At 41.3% G+C, this 22164-nt stretch overlaps 1 protein-coding gene across 1 annotated transcript in view; it reads right to left on the reverse strand.

Moving 5' to 3' along the window:
- macrod2 (mono-ADP ribosylhydrolase 2) overlaps window positions 1-22164 on the reverse strand; it is a 417061-nt gene that overhangs the window by 123739 nt on the left and 271158 nt on the right. Inside the window, exon 6 of the mRNA XM_079229872.1 lies at window positions 10280-10401. Coding sequence (XP_079085998.1) covers window positions 10280-10401 — 122 coding nt within the window. The remainder of the gene's footprint in view (window positions 1-10279; window positions 10402-22164) is intronic.

Consider the following 22164-nt stretch of genomic DNA (forward strand, 5'->3'; position numbering starts at 1 on the left):
ATACACACTTACTTTGTTCCGTGGTCTTCATCTCACGCTCTTTGCTCTCCTGTGAGGGCGCTAAGACCTTAATGATAAAAAGCCCCACATTTGATTCCATGCAAATTGTCATCACGAGGGTATTATGGATGTGATATTAGATATTAAGCTGAGTGAGATTTGAGGGTTACCTGGCATTCCAAGCAATGCGCAAAAAGTCAAACCACGAAACAAGATTCACCCCTGTGTTCGCTCCGGCAGGCACTTCATTCACCATATGATATGGTGAATAAACCTTTGGGCTTTCTAGATTCATGTGTATGTGAAATGAAAAGGATGGATATAGGTACAGTAATAGCTGATTTAAATTTAAATCTGCTCTACAGTCTTGACAGTTGCGGCATCATTCATAAAAGGCAAGTGTGACATTTACGATATCAAGGTCACTGGTTGACAATGAAAGAAATGTTTAATCTGCTAAATTACCCCATGAAATGATTACTTCAGTAGGCCTACTTCATAATGATTTAATGCTAACATGTCGTATAATTTTTAATTAACTTGGAACGGGAGAGAATGTGGAAGGTGGGGGCTTGACTAAAGGACTACACGTTCAAATTCAGGTGTCGGGTAAAATAGTTGCCGGGGCAGAAATAAGTATCGTACACCCCTTTGGCAATTGGCAGCATCAAAGCAAGACAATCCTGCACTGTTAGAGCTAATATATCTCCCCCATAAACCCGTGCAAGGTGCTGCATTGCCTCCTGAATTGCTGAGTAGACCTAGATTGAGCCAGTTTAAAATTGTGAGTCAATCAGCACAGGCCAGGCACAGTGCGTCAGCCCTCGTTAGCTGTGACCTTGGGAGATAATAATGGCACTAAACTGGGTGTATGTGTGGGGTAATAGCTCTGTGATTAAAGAATTATGTAGGAGAGCATAAACATTGGCGTGTCTGCCAATGTACACAGTCATTCATTCACCTGAGCCCTCAGGAAACTGCGATAGTTTTGATAACAGTGTTGAGAGGACAGGACTTGTAACCTACGTTTGTGGATACGACGTGAGTGTTGAGGAGTCTGGATTTAGTCTTGGTGTTCTCATTAATAAGCATACATATAGGCTGGCCAATTGGTCAACACAATGTGCACCGTTCCTATTTTGCCATCATCAAACAAAACAATGCTTATCATAAATATGTGGCAACCAGATGGAGACTATCACAAATAGTAATTTCTGACTGGACACACCCTGAATGTAGACATGTAATTGTGCACTTCTGAACCACACAAAGAACTTAAACATTCCCAAGACTCCCAATACCTGTCAACCTTCTGCCTTATGCATTCTCTTTGATGAAACACACACGAATCAACATACTAATAAAACACAGGAAAGAGCTGTGCTCAGTTTGTTTTAAGCTGAGGAAAAGGCTTGATATGAACGATCTGAAGAAAACCTGCTGTGAATAACTGTAAATAATCTCAGAGCAGAGACGTGTGGCATTACGATGCAGGTCCCAGTTTGTGCTCAAAAAGACAAAGTTACAAAGACAGGAGATAAAAAACAATGAACCAAAATAAGTTATACATTTAATTAAAAATGTTTTAGATAAAGTTTAAGAAGATTCAAACTTATTTGGATTGAGGTTTTTTCTTTCCTCACTCAACACAAACAAAATATTATCAATTAACCAAATATTTCAGTCTGTGTATCTTTCACCATTTGTCACTTGGCTCTAATTAATTTTTACATTTTATTTTATAAAAGCAATAACTAGCTTGCATTAATTAGAATAGGGGTAGCATTTATAATCAGTGCAGTGGGGAGTCAAATAAAGAGCTGATCTTACAGTTTGTATTCCCTTGTATATCATTGTGCATGAACAAATAAACAAAAGAGAAACCTATACCAGTAGGACAGATTACTAATTTAAACGTAATATTCTCTGCTGTACCTTCATTTTTGATGCTATACTCAAAATTGATACAAACAAACAATTCAATAGGTGACTTTCATCTTTATCTGCTTTCTACCCTTGAAAACATTTCATGTGTACAGCCAGAGCGAGAGAAAATGTCCCTTGTGTGTCAAACCCCGATAGAGAGACCTTGTACTTTGAAGCAAACACATCTGTATGACCGGCGACTATGATTGAAGGATAATTGGGTGCAAGCTTGTTGAAATGGAACCCTGTGATAGACCAGGAAATTCCAGTTTCATGGACACGGCCCTGGCAAGGTCGACACTGGGTTCAACACCTGGCTTCATAAAAGCTGCAAATGAAAGAGTGCAAGAAAGCGAGAGCTTTGAGGAACTAGATTCAACACCGGAGTTAAAGTAGGACTCACATCTGTGGCAAAGCTAATTAGTGTGAATACAGTGCATGTTCACAATGACTATTGCTCCACCATGTTGTTTCTTTTTTAAAGCAAAACCGTCTGAAGAGCTTATTTCCTGATGCAGTCATGTTAAACGTCTCTCTTTGTAACTTTAATTATGTGCATTAAGAGGAACGCACAGATTCCGCATTCTCATTACTATTGACTCAATAATAATTAAAATATCCATCTGTGAGTGTTAAATTGAAAACGTTTCCATGCGCATCACAATATCAGCATAATGTATTAACAAGACATCAGAGGTAGACAATGACTGGATGATTTGTACATGACCAGAAACAAAAGGGTTCCCCGGTTATTAATTTGCACACACTGGTTGGATAGTCCCACCCACTGGCAGAGAATCAAGGATGACCAAACACACCGGACCAGCACGGGGAATTACCTTGGGGATAGTGCTGCATTAGTAATGCGATGACTGAGAGTGAGACAGCTCTGACACACAAAGACACAGGACAGGCGCTGTTGGCTGGACGTACTCTGCATGGTAATTAACCATAATGATGTAAACAAGAACTCATTCTACTTAGGTCCGCTGCCGATGAACAGCAATCTGTTATCTGAGAGATTGTTGGGAAGGACTCCGTTAAGGAGCAACTGTCAGGCTTTGAGAGATGCCTGCTTTGCATGTAATGCATTTAACATGCTCCTTTCCTGCCCAGGAGAAGCATTTAATAGGTGGTGGAGGAAATGGTTGATGGTATTCAGACTCAAGCACAGCTCAAAACAGATGGGAGCCTATACAAAAAGCAGGCTTTCTTGTGAGCGGCGAGGACAAGGTTATTTTTGTTGAGAATGTGTGTAGTTGAGGAGGCTTCAACACAAACAAGATGACGCTGTCCATGTACCGTCAGTTTTTCTCATGTCGGAAACAATGCGATTCAAAAGCAGCCTGACTTGAGACTTACTTTGAAAATCTACGTTGTTACAAACGACTGTATGAGATGCTGCTAATTGTCACTCAACTATTCTTTCTTTGGGTATATCCCTGAGCTGTTCTCCTGTTTGTATTCTCTGTATGTGAAACCAGAGGTTTGATGTGAAGCGAGGACAAAGATAGACAGCAATGCCTTTTGTTTCTCCTGTATTGCCCACATTCCTCAGGTATGTTTAATTAATGCATGCTTATTATGGTGTGCTTGTCTCATGGCAGGAAAGACATCTGTTTAATCAACAACTTCCTCAGACAGTCCCTCAGTTGGTTGCGAGCTGACGCTTCTATTCTCAGATTGTACCGCAGAGGGATGTGAGCCTCATAGATATTCAGGAGCCTGTCTCCAGGAGCTCCTCACAGCAAGGTACAGCAGCAGAGAAAAACATGAAGTGAAACCAGCGAGTGCTGAGCCTGAGTCTTATACAACTTGACTGTGCTTTAGTACTTCAATTATTTGAAGAGCCTTTATTATTGTCAGAGCACATTAATCTAGAACAGAACTGCTGCCATTTCCCTCACATAACATCCAGGTAGCGTAGCCTTTGTAGGAGACAAGGTTTAGTCTCTCTGGTGATTGCTGCGGGTTTCTTGAGCTCGTAATCAAGACGCTAGCATGCTCACAGCCCACTCCACATATACACTCAGGAGATTACCTCTTCCATCCCCATCAACTGTGATTACCCCTCTCGAGGTGTGTGGAAATGTCACATTTTACATATCCTAATATTTCACCTCACATAGTTTTTCCCTGACAGCAGTGTCAAGGGATGGTGATATGACAGGGCTGTCCCCTATAACCAAACCTCCTGCGGTGCTTGCCTTCTCCTGAATCAGGGCATTGGGGTAATTTGAGTTCCAATAGCCATTAACTTACAGTAGGTGGCAGACCACCCCAACCACTATCAGTGTAATTGGATCTAATTGGCCCAGCGTTGCCAATGATTCGGGTCAGACAAATAGCACTGGCTAATTTAAATGGTGACGTGACCTTTTGAAAGCTTCAGTCTAATTAACCTTTGCGTTGCATGCAGGTACTGTATGTGGAAGTGGGCCACGAGCAACACGAGACCAGTCAGCCAGTCGTTGCACATTGCAGCTACTCGTTGATTGGGGGATTAGGATAACATTCAGTCCTCTGCCGCACATACTGTAGTAGCTCTGTCTTTTTCTGCTCTAGACCTTCAACTGGATTAACACAGGAATGATCAATGTTAAAACGCTTGCATTTTGTAGTGAATCATATATCAAGGTAGAACAGGATTTAAAAAAGGACTGACAAATTAATTATTTGAAATTCCGAAAAAACTAATACTTCATCTGCTGGTTAGGAGAACAGCATTTACAAAAGTTATAACCAATATGCTTGAATTTAGATGTGAGAGAAAAAATAGGGAGACGAAAAACGCATTCCCCTGACTTAAGAAGCCACATGTTGTATTATTGCCTCTTTGTATCATTGCATTAAATTAAGTTCTCCAAATATTGTCATAACATTTTTTGATTGAATAGAGTCCAAAGTATGAGCTTCATGGAATTCTGGGCGATAGACACACAAAGACCAATTGCGTTGTGTAAGAAGATTAGCAGTAAACCTCTCATTCTTCTATCCCAATTAATGGCACAGTTTACTTTGCTGTGATCAGAAGCCAAGTATGTGCACAACCAGACCTCCATACTTCTCTCAGTCATTATATAATGAAATCTGGAGTCGCTTGCACTCGTGGACAATAATTTACGAGGAAGGGTAGAGAAGCGGCTAGAGGAAAAGTTTGTGCACGATCTGTTCAGTGCATAAATGAAAATTAATTAATCACTTGGGGAGTCGGCAAACCAAAATGGAATAGGGTGGAGTACAAAGTCGTTAAGTTTGATATGGTAGTATTTGGAAACATAAATAATGACAAAAACCCTCCAGTGCACTTAAATGCTGCAGTAAAAACCACATTTTCAAATATCACCGGTGACCTACATTAACAAAGGTGGAACAGGAAATGTTACCTACAGCGTGTTTCATAAAATTCCTGAAAACAGAAGAGAGCTTTTAAAACTGGTCAGCCAAAAAGTCAACCTGCCCTCACAGACCCCAGTGCGGCGTCTATCTCAAAGACACCTTGGGGGCATGGTCACTTATCCCAGTGATGCAGTGTTTGTTCTTCACCTGCTGTCCCTGTCATGTTAAACAGATTGTCGAGTAAGGGCTATCAGCTGTCATCTTCAAGCAGCATGTGCATGCTGTGTCAATAGAAGATATTGTTTTCAGGAATGCATTTTGGGAACACAGTCAGACAAAGATGAATGGGAGCTAATGCTTCTAGCAGCCTTGGAATGAGCCCACAAAGAAGGGTGGCTAATCCTATCATTCTACACCATTCATCTCCAATCCACTTGGCTTTCAGAATTTTTCTCAACGGGCAATTTGTGGCTTCCCTGCTGGATCTCCTCGAAGCCAGCGTGTTATGACTGCAAAACACTTCCAGGGCCGTCTGAGAGTCAGAGAGGAGGACACTAAATGCAGTCTGCAACCCTGTCACTGTCCAAACTGACAGCTACCAGCCCGCTGCAAGAAAAAGCTTAACGACAGATACTCTCAAAAAGCAACAAATTGTGGCCTGTCAAAGTCAAAAGATGAACAAAAAGGAGGCTCAGTTAGCCACAAGATCATTAGTCAACAACAACAATGCTTGATGTATCTTTATGCCACCAAACCCTCAGGACTAAAATCCTTGTTATTTTGTCTCAACAGAACACTCCCCAAAGCCTCAAAAGGAAGGCTAAATTAAATGAAACAATAATGATGTTTTGGGTAAACATGGTTATTCTTTTATTCTAAAGGTCACAGTGTAAGGGGTGTTTAATACCGTCTCTAAAACAAAACAGAGTTTAAGGCTGAATGGCTTCCAGATGGTGGTGTCCCCCTCCACACAGTCTGTCTGTTTCTGCCTGACAGATGCTACGCTTGCTTCCAGGGAAGAATCTGAGCAGCCTTCCATGACTAACCAAGACAGGGGACCTGCATTAACCGTCTCCTCAGTTCCATGTATGGCTGTGTGGCTTTCCAGCTCTTAGGGGAGGAGGACCCCCCCAGGGTCTGACTGTACGCGGATACCGTACACACATAATCATTAGTGTATCGTTAAAATGCACATACGCAGACGTGAATCATGTGTCTTTCACTAGATAATACATACCTAATCTTGATTGCTAGAAATTATTCTTTCAGGTAAAGTAGAAAGCGATGTGATTGGCAGGTTTCAGTCAGACGTTAAACATCGGAATGTCACACTGTATGGCACTTTCACACACAAATAAATTACAGATAATCAGTTTTTTTTCTTCATCCGTTGTCTTCTGAAATTTCTGGCAATAGAATAGTTTGGCAGTTTCCCCAACAATATCCGCTGTTTCTAAATGGGGCCTAAAAATAGCATGCTCTGTATATCAGAGAAACCATGATGAGTCCTATTTAATATGTCCTGGCTCAAGCAAATATTGATAGCCTGCTAGAGCATCTTCACTCCTTCAACCAGCAAGGGAGTGTTATTATCACAATTCACTTCGAGAATGAATCCACCAAAAATCCATATATCTATCTCGACTTCCTCTTTGGCTCCTCACCTGAGTCTCCATTGGAAGCAAACAACATACTATAGTGTAACAGGCATTGAGCAGAGGAGGGGGCTGTTTGACAATGCGCTGCTCATCAGTCCAGAGCTGCAACTCTGCTCACAGGCTGCAGAGCTCCCACGGCTCCCCTGTGTGATGTTGCAGAGCCGAGCCGACCACGCTTGCATCCTGGCTGTGGTCAGTCAGAGCCCAGGGAGCTGTGACAGCCGGCTGCTCTTTCAGCCACAGCGGGAAAAAAAGAAAAAAAAGAATAAGCACTGAAGCATAAGAGTCCTCTAGGCAGGGAAGAAATTAAAGAACATTGCCACCACACAGGCACATTCAGATGCCCCTTGAAGAGGTTCGTAAAAGCCTTAGTGGATGCATGCACATGGGCACAAATACAGGCTATCACTTTCCAGCATGCACTGCAGCCAAACCATTTGGAAAACAGAACTCAATAGGCCATCCAGCCATCGGATATCTATCCAGTGAGACAGACAGAGTGGGGGTTTGAAAGCCTGGACGGTTCCAGATAGCTCTCAACGTCAGTGTGAGGGGTAAAAGGCAGGTTTCTTGGCTCGGGTTGATAGTCATTTTTCATCTGAAGGCCATCCCTCAGTAAGGCTTAGATCCACATCCTGTACTTACAGTGTGCCCTGTGAGCAAGGGGTAGACACATAAACAAAATGTGCACATCTGCCTTTACATTTCAGCCAATATCGGCTTGGCAAAGTATCAATGAGTATGAGCTTTAAGCTTTTAGATAACAAATAAGCTTCAGCAATTTTGATTTGAGATATCTCATGCGACACTTAATTCTGAATGCCTTTAGTGTTATAAGAATAAACATCTTGGCTCTAACTTACAAATCTTGCCAATTATCTCTCAAAAGTAAAACAATGAAACAAGGGTCTAATTTCAAAGTCCTCATGACCCACTGTCTGAACTAGCCCACAAGCAAGACTTTACATAAAGACATAAGTATATTCCTTAAAGTCTTACTTTTAAATTAGTTATATTTTATGTAATGGCAAGAATATAACATAGTCATCAGACACAACCCCTATACTCAGTCAGGAATTGCCTTAGGTTGTCTTGAAGTCACATTTTCCATCTTACCCAGTTCCGTCCCAGTAGAGCTTTAAATCAGTGCCACACTGATCACAAATGGACAGGAAAAGCTCTTCCATCTAATTTCTGACTTCTGGGGATACTAGTAAATGTTCAGTCATACACACTGGGCTGCCCTAAGGTAAAGGAAATGCATTTTCAACCCTGGAATTATATGGTATTCCCATGTGATGTCTCTGTTTTTGACATGCTACAGTCAGAAGAAGAGTTTGATAAGACAGCTGGCTATGATAGCTGTGCTGTTTCGTAGCCTAAAGGGTGGCTTTGAGCTCTAAGAAACAGGGTTTAACTACCAAGCTCTGCTTCTTTTTAATCTTTCATGCTCAAGTTTATTTTGTGTTAGGCTTTGTTTTGACTCCTATTCCTTTGTAATGCCCTGGAATCCCCATTAGGGAGCCAGCCCTCTAGGATTCCCAAACATAGCCCCCCTTTTTTGCCCACTTTGTAGACCCACTTGGCAGGGTGCCCGTCTTCGGTGGGATCTCTTATTTCTCTCACACAGCAAAACTCACAGTGAGACCCTTTCAGATGAGTCAAAATGGGCTTAGTGCTGATCAGCTAACCAAAAACTTGGACTCATTGTGCTCTACGCCAAGGGACGCACGACTGTCTGTTAACAACAATTAGGACTAGAGAACCCTCACAGACTCTTTTCAAGTAAGTCTTGCTTATCAAGAAAGGCTTGATCCAAAGCCTCCAGCCATTTTTACTTTTGGTGAAAAGACTTTCTGTTGTCCTTGCAGCAAAGAGAGATGAAATGGACTGTGGCTGAGATAATGTAATGACGAGTCTCATCCTACAAGGGCAGTCAATCACACAACACCACTGTTTTCATTGAAGTCCTGCTCAACAGAGAGCAGCTGTATAAATACATTAGACAGGATCCCGGCTGCTCCCAGTAAAAACAGACACTCTGCTTCCTATAAATATATGGATAATTGGAAAAATAAATCAAGAGATAGACATAAACTAAATACATCTTCTGGAATGTGCCAGACACAAAGTGAGTATTGGAACATTTGCGGATGAAGGCAGACAAGCTGGTGTCGCATTGCTGCACTGAGGCCTGAAGGGTCCGGTGCTGCAGAGTTAGCCTCTGCCTTTGAAGCCTCCAACCCACTTGAATTTATTATTCTATTGTTGAAATGACATTGTAATGTAATGTCATGCTTGTGGCTCATCATATCTTGGTGGATGTGACTGTTCAGCAGGCATGCTGTTGATTTTGATAAAACTTCAAAAACACTTACCACAACAACTTCAGTCACAATCTATTTAATTGCTAGAAGAGTCTGTGGCACTCATAGGTCATGAACAGAGCAGGATTTTTGTCACAATCATGTTTAATGAAACTGGCACTCATCTTCCTCTCGCTGTTGGCGAGCACTTGTATTGATTGGCCTCTGATGAGGCAGCGGGGCAGTAGGCTGGTGCAGAAAATGGTGTGATACTGATTTGTTTACCCTATGTGGGATGGGAAAATCCATATATCACGCGGACCAGACTGGAACATATGGTCTGGAGCAGGCAGGAAGCCTGGGTAGTGTGTGAATGATCAGCCGCTGCCAGCTGTGGATTGTGTGGGCATTGTCTCATCTAAAGCTCTTATGAATCAGCCACATTCAGTAAAACTTGTGCTTTTCTGGTGTTTTGAAGCAGAAAATGTGTCTTGCAGAGGTGGCACAGTCAGACACAAGAATCAAAACATCTGAAATAACTCCTTGGTGCGAAACACTTAATTTCTTGGAAACAAAAGATAGTAAGTCAAAAATCTGCGTCAAGACCATTAGAGAATTTAAGAAAGGTCGCCGTTTTCTAGCTCCTCAAACGACGATAAAGGAAGAACTGTGTAGTTGTCTGCAGTGGCAATGTTGAGTGGTGGAAGCAAAGGCCTGCCTTTCATTTAATCACAACCCAAAGTAGTCGGCATGAAAGCCTTCATTTGACAAACATGAAACACTACCATTTTGTTGTGTTCTCTGTTGCTTTTGTTTAAATAAAGAAGATTAAGGCTTTTCAGAACTGTATCTGAAATGAAAGATGCTAAATCCTTTTGTTCTTGTACGTTTTCCAAATTTCCTAAAATTTTCAAACAGCTTTTCTAACTGAAGGCTTATTCTTTGTCAAACAAAAGCACAGAAGCACATAATTTACTTGTTTCAAGCTGCACAGAACAGAGACACATTTCTCCTCAGATGAGTGTAAGCGTGTTAGCACACTGTACTCACCACAGTGCTCAAGTCATGCTCCTTCATCAGCCTGAGGGAGTTCTGGTAGCAGGAGGTGAGGTCATTGATCTCGGTAGGGCCCACATGACCTCTGGCCACCGGGCCCACGGTGTGGATCACATCTGTCAGAAGGGGACGACACAAAAAGATCACTTCAGCACAGCCTATATGTAGCAAGGTTGCATGGTTGGTGGCATTTCTAAAAGTACTGTGTAGTGTGAGAATAAATACAATGCTGCCATGCAGCCAAGCCAACGTTTTTGGAATCTGCAAAATCCTCATCAACATCATCACGAAATACGATTACGTTCGTCTTCAATGAGACAACGGGGACAGCGTGAACAACACACAGCCTGAAATGAATGCATTTATTCAGTAAATGAAACAGCAGCTTAGATAGAAAATCAATTCCACGATTATTTTATGCCGTCTCCTCAAATATTCATATCTCTCCCTGTACTCTCTTTCCCTTCGCACAGTAATATCTCTACCTGTAAATCACGGGTCTCCTTGTCTGGCCGGGCCAGACTGAGGAATGCAGCCTCTTAATTGAATCACAGGAGTGATGACAGGAAAATAGGAGAATCTAAGCAGTGACTTGACAGAAACATAATCTTCTGCACTCTGCCTGACTACACTTGACCTTCTCAGTGTTGGGCAGGAGAGGTCAACAGCAATGAACAGAGTAACTCCACAAAGGTTCGTCAGGTGTTGCATACAAACTGCTCGGTAGAACGTAATGCCACGAAACGCAACTGTATAAAAAGGGCGACAAACCTGAGAACTTTTCACAAAGTTCATCAATGTTTGGATGCAGATCAATGCCCTTGTAAACTATAATTCACAAGGCAGGGCTCTCAAGTGTCACGCATTGAGCGTGACTGTCACCCATTTCGGTCTTAAGTCACGCCCTCCCGCCACACATCGTATTTCTCACGCTGAAAAAAAACTCTAGGCTATTTAATGTGCCGCAGCACGCAAACATGACCTGGTCGCGCTGCCCTCACCATGGAGGAATCAAGCACGTCTCCCCCGAATCCCCTGCCAATCAATAAAAAGAAATGGGCGACACGAATAGCCAATCAGAAAAACGTATCTGTTGTATCTGGGTGAAATGTAATCCCGCCTCCGTCCGGGGGGAGAGAGAGAGAGATGTCACGCTTACCTGTCTTAAAAACTTGAGAGCCCTGACAAGGCCATGATTCAGGGATGCTTTTCCAAAAGCAGTTTTAGAGTGTACCGTATCTACATTCAGCAGTATTGGCGGGAGAATCTCAATTCACGGCCCATTAAATATAGATCAACTATGACTCATACATCTGAAATTAAACGCATCAAGACTTCATTTCAGTGAACTGAAATATTAAACCCTGCCAAAGTATGAATACTGAGTAATCAGACATGGTTCAGGTGAGGGCATGAGAGGAAAACACAGAAGCCCCATGTGTTTTCTTACACCTAACCTCACCGTTTACTCATAATATTAAACACTTAGCCTGGCTTTTCCTCTGAATAAATGAAAGCAATATTACTACTCTACTTGATCATAAATCATGTATAGATTAAATTTAGTTCTCAGTTGTATGTCTGGTTGCTTAATAGGTCAGGATGATAAAATGCATGGGGAACCACTAAAATCAAGTGGCTTTCACTGGTCTTTCTTAAGAGGTGAGACTTTGTGTTTGGGAGAGGAAAGAAACAAGGCGATTCCCAGCTAAACTGAGGTTGGGCTGTAATGAGAATGGAGCTGTCTGAGGGATTGTCTTTTTCCAGAATAGCAGGCCCGAGAATTGCACAGCACAATGTGGTTATAATGGGACACGTGGTACATTGTTTTTCGTGCATAATACATGAAGTTCTTCACTACAAGAATGGTAGCATGCCAATTAGAGTGTGGGCACGCGCCAAAAACCAGACTACTGGTGAACTCGTGAAAATGTAAACAGTTCTTATCTCACCAGTACTGACGTCTCCACTCGCAACACTTCCGCATCAAATAAATATTTATACAGCTGTGTTTCTGTTCGGTGAGAGAGAGATTTCACGTTGTAGCTAGGAGGGGTATTACAGGTAGGACAGTTAGTTACTGTAGAGCTCCAAAACACTCTGGCAGCTACTTCAGTATTTCTGTAAACATAAACACAAATGACCCCTCCGCCCTTGGTCTTAGAGAACCCGTTTTTTTTTTTTTTTTTGGGGGGGGTTAAAGGAAAAGGCACAGTCATTCTCTAAATCAAACAAAGGTTCTCCTGGCCATTCATGTGCTGTAAATTGTATGGACCATACTGAATCATATTTGACTTGTACTGTAAATAGTCCAGTCTTCTGCATGGACAATTAAATACAACATCTAACAAATCATTTAACTAATATAATTAAGAGGGGCATGTCAGTGTGGTGCATTAGATGTGGGCAATTTAACCTTTCAGATACTCTTGCCTAAAGGTGCATGGAAAAATACTTTAATTTTCCAATGTGTTTGAAGACTCAAGCGTGATGTTTGTTCAATACATAAATCATACGAAAAAGCTCTTTGCAATAAGACTTTGAAATGCTTTGACGGATAATCCATCCAACATGGGTCTTTATCATCTCTGTTCCTTTTCTTCTGGGAGAACACTCAGCTTTTATCATGATTTGCACCCATTAGCTGACAGACACATTTGGGTGTATCAGTGTTTCTGCGTTGCTCAGAAGCACATGCCGACACATGTATACCATTAACTCTGTGCCACCTTCGTACAAGAGACACATAAATCTCTATCTTAGCAGGGTGGAAAAGATTACGAGCAGCCCTCCTGCACTTCAGGGGGTGAGGCTTGAATGTGGGGATGATAATGGTTGCACAACAACATCAATAGACATGTCCTGGTAAAACACATTAAAGCAGGGGTGCCCACACTTTTTTGGCTCACAAGCTACTTTTAAAATGACCAAGTCAAAAAGATCTACCTACATTAATAATGCTTATATCTATATGAAGCATTATTAATGTATAAATATACAGAGTATACTTTATATTTACAATATTGGCGTACCTTGCATAACTGCATGAACCCTTATGACACAATACAATTTTGTACATTTTTGGTCATTACATTTTGCTCTGATGACTTCACTGCATGGAACCAGCAGGGTTGCATAGTCCGGACCGTAGCTGCTGGTAGTCAGCGTCAGGCAGACCAAATGGTCATCAGTCATGGTGGAACGGTGTTTGGACTTAATCTTTTTCATGTGGGAAAAGGCTGACTCTAGGGCTGCAACTAACGATTATTTTCATAAACGACTAATCTATCGACTATTTTTTCGATTAATCGACTAATCTAATGACTATTTCCCATAGCAAATTAAGAATAGTAACTCAAAATGTTGGAATTTGAACTTCAAATGTATTTGAGTAACAAGATCTGAACATCAGAACATCATCATAACAAATAAATTAAATAGTAATACAAATTAAAGTGCAAATATGCTTTAAAAATAAAGAAAAAGTACAAATAAAGCTTTAAAGGTAACTCAACATAGCAATCAAGCCTCTGAAAGTGCAAAATAACTAAAGAATAACTGGGCTGCAAGTGCCATTCAAAGTCCAAAAGTTTAAAAAAATTGTCCATCCTACCCGATAATTAAAGCGCAAGGGTTTAAAAGTAAATCGAAATGACTCATTACTGTCCCACGTCTTGCTGCTCCCTCCTTCAGGGGAACACACAATTTACACACGTTTTAAATTGTAATTCAGAAACGTGAGCATATTGACATACTCTTAGTTGGTTGTATTCTGCATGTTTAACAACATAGAGAAACTCCTGTATCTCCGGACAGAGCTCTATAAGCCATCTCACATCAGTGTGCAGCAGGAAGTCAGAGTGGCTGCAGTCCTTCTCCAGATGCGCACAGAACATCCGTCTTTGAAGAGCTCTCGCTCGATTAGACGATCTTTGTTGCCACATCCGTGATCTCTTTCATGTTTAGTGTTGTAGCGCATAATGCTTGTTGGTGTATTATGCAGTGGTAATTAAGGAAGTCGGGGAAAACATCTCCCTGTACTTGGCAATACAACCATATAAGCGGCCAACCATTGCGGGCGCAGCGTCCGTAGTGATTGACATTAATTTGCACACTGGGAGCTGGGTTTTGTCGCTAAAGTTTTTTGAATTTTTTTTAATTATTATTATTTTTTAAATGGCATGCGATCTACCCGCACTACCTCCGCGATCGACCGGTCGATCGCGATCGACGTATTGGGCACCCCTGCATTAAAGGATGCTTTAGTTCAGTATGTTGAAGGCAAATGAATCCGTCAATATCAGACATTTTCAGATCTCCACATCAAAAGTTGTACTCTGCAGCCTTGACCTATTAAAAGAAAAAAATGATGGAATCACTGGAATAAATAAATAAGCCAATGTGACAGGGAAATAAAAAGCCAATCATTTCAAAATTAACCTGTTAAGAAACAGACCAGAACAACAGGATTATAACAGACAGCCGAGCACGGTTCGCTCTGAGCATATAAAATAAGTCATTAAGGAATTCAACGGAACACTTCTTTATCACACAACAAAATCCCTGCTTCACGCGCCTCTTTCAAGACCCTCGGCCTGACAATTCCACCAGTAGTTAATGAGCTTCCCTTCCCAGCAATGTTTTTTTTTTTTCACCGTTTTTTTTCACCCAATATCTCCACTGGATTTGTTCATTGTGGTCTCTTGCCTGGGGCTACAAGGTCAGTAACACAATTGAACCAGCAAAGACTGATGATTGCCATTCAAACCGTGCTTTCTTTCCCCGTGAGCCCGTAGGCTCTGCAAAGAAAAACAAAACAAAAAAGAACAACAAAACAAAAACATCCCTGTAGTTTTTTTCTTCTGTTTATAAGAGTCAAGGAATAAGTATGTGTTTTGTGCAAGGACCAAGTTGAATACCATAACGACACTCCTATTGACTGATATTGTCTATTGTGCTGTAATGAAACTCTATCACTTTGTATTGTATCCTGCATTCTACAACACATGCCACGAGTAAAACAGAGACAGTTGATTTTCCTCTGCATATGTCTAAACATGCATCCACTGTTTCTATCAGCATGGACAGGTTCACTACCGACTACAAACTGTCCTAACAGGGACACGCAGTGGAGTCTGTGAAATTGTTGCTCAGCCATTTTCATTCTAAATGGAGCAAATGTGCCACAGTGCATGCATTATGCCTGCCAGTTCTGGACTTCTAATGTGCTATGATTAGCACACATTTCTCCCATCAATTCTTGAAAGTCAATAAAAAAAAGCATTGAAATGGGGAAACATGGAGCAAGCTGCAGAGTCCACAGCCAATTGTTGTTTTTATCTTTTTTGTTTAGTGCTATCGTGACTATCATGTGGTTAAGAAATCACAGCAAATATGCATTATAGGATACAATTACACGGAGGAGAATTTAGAATGCCTTTGTCTGAACACTCTCAGCACCCTCAGTGTGACTTATCTTGTCCTTTAGTTTGTTGGGGAGAGTGTCATGTTTCTGTGAGAGCAGGAATCCTGGACATTAATGGAGCAGGTTTATAAGGGTGAAATTGCTCTTAAATGTTTACCCATCAGGTGCAGAGTGCAATTGCATTCTCTAAACCTCACAACAGTAGAGAAGCACATGCACAATTTTAACATGACATTGCCTGTATTTATATATTTTATCAGGACTGATAAAACAGCTTTTCATTGGCTTGTATGAAGCCCGATACATTTTGAGTGATCAGTGGCATGTAACTATTTTCTGTGCAGGAGATGTAAAATCCCTGTTCAAACCAGAACTGACACGGATATAGAAAATATAAAAGGACACTAGAGGAAAAAGAACTGTGAAGCAGAATATATATATATATATATATATATATATATATATATATATATATATATATATATATATATATATATACCTATTCAGATGATGGCGCAAAGAATAAAAAATGAATAAATGGTAAGCCTGGCCTGCTTGGGATGGACAGGACACGAAATGACCCTTCACCACACCAACTTTGAAGCATGTGTGTGAACATCTTAGACAAGCCTACTAAAATATTCTTCTGCTGAATAACTACCAAAGGGACATGCTCACTTCAAAGACGCCACTTTCTTAGCAACTATAAAATCTTTTGAAATATCCAGACTTCATTTAGAAGAGAAGTGCGGTGCTATTTCAGAGAGGGACCAGCACTTCAGAGCCTAATCAATCTTTCATTTTTACTTGCCTGCACTGACTTTGAGGCTGCTTCACCATTCCTCATAATAACAACTAGGAAAAGGCTTGAACACGTTTACTGTAGTGTGACTGCTCCTGGTCACATTCTTGCCAACAACTGTACCAAAGAGATGCGGATATGGAAACTTCATTTATATCTATCATGATTCACAAGAGCCAGCAGACAATAATCAGACCACTTTTGTGCTGCCCATGGCAATTATCCCCAACAATTAGGAATCAACAAAGCACATAATGACTTTGAGTCCATTAAGAAATTCAGACAAAATTGAATTTAACAGCAGCCACTATTTTCTATGGAGAGTGGACTGCAGGCCGTGCAAGTAGAATTAAGTGTCTTGCTGAACCTGCTGCCACCACGACCCGACCCCGGATAAGCGGCTGATAATGGATGGATGGATGGTAAATTTCTATGACTGATGCTGAAAATCAGCCAGATCATCTAAAGGTCAAGAGGTACAGTAGCTCAGAGACTCATTGTTGAGGGCGGATCAGCACAATGAAAAAGTAATATAAATGGACTGTTATACAGAGCTTCTTAATTAAGAAAAAGGGATTTTCATAATAATATCTGTAAAAGCAACAACTCAAAGAATGCTGGGTCTATTATGAAAATTGTACCTGAGGAAAGTCAATTGCAGGTGGCAATAACATGTGCTTTCTTAAACCTAGGTGAAGACTTAGTGTGAACAACTGCCTGTCTCCTGTTATAAGACTTGATTTGGACAGACTCGACAGTATAATGCATCAGAGCAAATTGAAGAGGGAAGATCGATAAAGTAACACAGCACTCGCTGAAATCTCTGGTCTGTGTGCCATTAATATATTGGATTTCTTTTGTTGTTGTTTTTCCCCAGATAATGTAAACAACACAAAAAGGAAAACAAGACACAGGAGTGCAGAAGAGGGAGTGTCATTTAAAGGGCAGTTCAACGACGAAGCACAGGGAAGACATCTATAGCTATACAGCTCTCTAGGGTTAAAATGACAGGAGAGTCTCTGTGACGTCGCCTATAGGGTTCTGGGCAGCTGTTTAAGGCTGAAAGTGTCTGTACATTTGTCATGAACAGGAATATTAACAATAGAGAGCAAAAGCATTTTTGTACCAGGCTGAAACACATTTATTTATGCTCTAATATTAGACATTTTGATATTGGGGTCTATAGGGATTAGTTTGCTTTTGAAGACAGCCTCAAAGGACCATTGGATGACCTCTGTTTGTCTATTTTGATGCTTTTCTTCATGGCACCTTACATTCAAAGGACAAAAAGAATTGATTTGTAATTATTATTTTCATCATTATGATTATTGTGAGAATCCCACTTGTTGTTAAATATTGTTCAGCAGATCCAACAAGTCAAAATAAAGCATCAATCCTTAAACCTTTCTATACATTCTGGTTTTCATTAATGACGGTTTCCACACATCTCAACATGACAGCAAATAAGTGCCAATCATTGTGAGCTGAGAGGACACGTCTATCTTCTGTCAGTCTCCCAGCTATCTCTTCAAAGCCCTTCAACGGCCCATGAAGGAGAAAAAAAAAAGATTGCATCTTGTTTAAAAGGGCTCTCCAGCATTTCCCATGCTTTCATCTGTACATGTAACTCACTGTCAGTGTGTCAGAGCGGTGCACGGCATGTTCAGAGAGTTGGCAGGTGAGGATCCACCTGCGTAAACACAGCAGTTGTATAGATGTACAGAGCAATTCTGCAGCCAGTTAAGTTTCTCTTCACATACTGAGCAACTTAAAAATACAAGTTAGTATCATTAGTCAGGGAGAGAACGGGCTGGCCGTGGCTGGTGACATTTTATTCCACTAAATGACGTAACTTAGCTTTTAACCAGGGAAATGTGTGTGAGACTGTGATTCGGGGGGTTGAGTGTGTGACAGAGTTGAACTCTTGGCACTTGAGGCGGGTAAACACAACTCCCCGATGGTTCTCAGGTGGCTTTGTGGGAATAGATTTCAACATTAATGGGGTTGAGTGCATTTGTATTTCTCATCTCCAGCATACCTCAGTGAGCGTACAGTTCGCTGTAAAAGGCAAACGACAACCAGTACCACTGTGCCAGTTCAGGTCAAACTTCCCAATACAAATGCACGTTCTGGCAACAGTAGATGCCAGACACGGCCACTCAAATTCTAATTCCATAATACCCACCAGAGTGACCACATTTTCAGTAATTAAGTGTATTTTGGCGAGATTGCTAGCCTGGATCCTCTCAGCACGCACACAGCTGTTCCCATGTTGGTCGCTGAGGATTACTAAATGAAGTGTGTACACCCACTCGGACACAGAACTGCCGTTGTCATGGTGACAGAGAGTGCAGAGTGATCCCCTAACGCTCGCTGAAGCTCCAGTCAGAGAGAGTGGGCTATTTGCAGACCTGAAATCCCTGCATGTCTACTGCATGCGGAGCAGATACAGTTGTTCGTGCATTAATATTCCCTTTTTAAAAATGGATTAGGGGTGTCTTAGTGATTATTCATACTCTTGGCTTTCAAAGAGGTTGTCCATTGTGAGTGTCACTGAGATGCTGTAACACTTACACAGAGGGGCATAGAGCAACAGGGGAGCGGTTAATAAAAAGGATGACAACAGAGCATCATGCACATGTACAATATGACAGGGCTGTTTCTGCTAATTATGACCCATATTAATTGAATGAGGGTTCATACAGAACATGAATAGCTATAGTTGTGTTGATGTGTTTGATGCATGGACATAATAGTATGTTATGGAAATGAATCATTTTTGATGTGCAGGATGCATCAGTGCCATTTTTCTTTACATTGTAAGAGCAGGTCACCCTTTGAGCGACTCAAGAAGCATGGCATTCTCATGAAGCACAGTTCAGCACTTCTCCACACTGTCAATCATCACGCCTGTGGGATTTCTCAGTCTTCCAGAGTCACACTACAGACATGCACAGACAGCAGACGCACACAAAAAGTACAGTACAATCCAATCCAGGCAGCCTTCAAATGTCAAGAAGCTCTTTGAGTAAAAGAAAAGACCACTTAATTGGAAAATCATCTGCTGGTGGACATTTTTTTTTTTTATTACTGCTTCACTGTACTGAACAGAAGAGGTAGATGTATGTGTGTGCGTGAGAAAGTATGCAGTGGCCTTATACTGAAGGACATGAACATTGTGATGATTGTTTTGCTGTACACATGCTGTACAATTGTCCCTGGTAGAGTCTACAGGGACGACAGGCCCAGAGTAAAGACAGAGGGAGCAAGTCACTAAGCGGCACCGCCAGCTGTTTCCACTGCGCTGGGCATTCTATAACATTCCTCTAAGCTTGAATGAGCTGCCAGGTGACACTACTCTCAATAGTGTTCGCTCCTTCTGCTGCTTGCTCTTTTTCCAGGTTTTCAAAGCATTCTGAATGTTTTGAATAAAATGTGAATATGGAGGGAGTTTTGCCATGCCAGGCTATACTTGCGAGTCTCACGCACCAGCAATTTGGAGACGTCACAATACCGTTTGAAGTGCAGCAATGAACACAGTGGAAATGAATGTGTAAGATAGGGACGCATGCAGAAAAGCACGTAACACTTGCACACACCAATGCACATGGTCTATATTTGTAACATTAGAGGAGAATGAAAGATAATAACTGACATACAATCGTACCTTTTCTGAGCAAATTGTGAGGACAATGTAGTCAGTTTTAGCTTAACTGTCACAGCAACTACAACCATGGTGCCTCACTCACTGTGCATCCACAGGTATCAATTTGTTTGTAGTGTCTCCGCAGGCACGGCATGGTTGTGTGGTGATGCAGCTCACAACCACCATGCAGTGACACCACTGTGTGTTAGTGGAAGCAGACCCTGCTGGGTCAACCACATTCATGTTGTGAGGAAAATTTGGGAACATGGACCCCCTTAGAAACACCGTTGAGAGATGCTGTTTATGTGTCGGATGGGGCTGGAAAAGTGCAGGCAAGTCGGCTAAATTTGAATTCAACGGGCGGACATAATCTTTACGATGACATACGGTAGGAATCTATAACATGTATTGCTAACTTCCTGGTTTGCCAGCAGCAAAGGTCCTTGTTACTGCGGAGCTTTAAAAGCAACCTGCTCTGTTTACTTTGTATTAAATGTACAAAGCAAACCACGTACAGCGTGAGTATAGCCTTTCATCTCTGCCACTGAACATTAGGCCGGGATGTTGTTACCTGCCTTCAACTGCATCTCATTATTTCTCTGATTCGGGAACCAAACAGCTTGGGAAGTACATCCTAATTCTACGGGGGTCTGTGCAAGCAGCTCGGTCCTTGAGCTGGTGAGTTGGGCTTCATGAATCTTTCAAATGTCAGCAAGGTTTAACTAACACACACACACTCACACACACACTCACACACTCACACACACACACACACACACACACACACACACACACACACACACACACACACACACACACACAGTTGTGGAGGCACAGCTGCAGGGAGACCGAAAGTGATGTGGTCTTCACAGATGCTATTACCCGTCATTTCAATTAAGACATATGCACCTAAAATGGATTTGATGGAGGAAGACACTGCGGGTGGAGAGATTAAGCATGTTCTCATTCCAGCAACATATGCCATACGCTCCCCAAATTATCCTAATGACATTAATTACAAAGGCGCATTCAAGTCTGTGTTTGGGTAAGTAAGGGTAAGGAAATGGGAATAAATAGTATGGTGTGGCACTATAGTATTCACCCTCACCAGCTGACATGGGAGCAGTTTACTATCAAACTAATGAATTCTTCCGCAAAGCCGTGAAATCACAAAAATCACAAAAATCTCAACTTCTCAATATTGTGCCAATTAATACTCTCATAATTGTTTACCATATTTGCTTTTCAAACACAAGTGTTTGCAAAAACAGTTAAATAATAAGTGAACCCAGTGTTTTTTTTAATGACAAGTTTGTTTGTTTACAGATGTAAAAGGGAGCTAAAAAATACCAAAATGATCCATTAGCGTCGTCTTTGTGCTTTCAACTTTGTCAGCTTCTCTGACCCCGTCTGCTTCTAAAAGACTTGATAAAGTGGGTCGCTTTATATTATAGCCCAAAGCAAATAAATATTTTTTGTTAATCAGATAATAACTTTTGACCTTCTGCACTTTGAAATAAATTACGAGCTCCACAATCTTGGCATGTGTAGACCTAAGTGTGGCCCTGAAGCACTGAGAAGGAGGGCGCTTTTCTCCTTTTTTTTGCACTCTCTTATTTTGGGAGTTCAAAGTAATATGATAATGCCACAAGGCCTTTGAGAATCTTGTTACTACATATCAAAAAAATTGTCAGACAGTTGCTAACATGCTGACATTCACGAGGCTGCAATAAGAAAAAACTGCAGGGGGCTGCATCATCTCATGCTGAACGAGCTGCTCTCTCCCTGAGGCTGGACTGAGCCCTGTCTCATGTGAATGTGAAATGGATATTTAATCTGGCCCTGTTCTGGAAAGTACTCCTGCGTGTTCTCTGTATAAATAACAATGATTTTTATACTTATTGGTTTTGTGTGAATCATCAGAGAAAGGAGAGCGAAACATTACAAATGTATTTGCTCAATTGCGTTATTCATTTATTAGTCGATTCATATATTTTGGAACCATA

Source organism: Taurulus bubalis (assembly GCF_910589615.1).
Source record: "Taurulus bubalis genome assembly, chromosome: 14".
NCBI classification, from domain to species: domain Eukaryota; kingdom Metazoa; phylum Chordata; class Actinopteri; order Perciformes; family Cottidae; genus Taurulus; species Taurulus bubalis.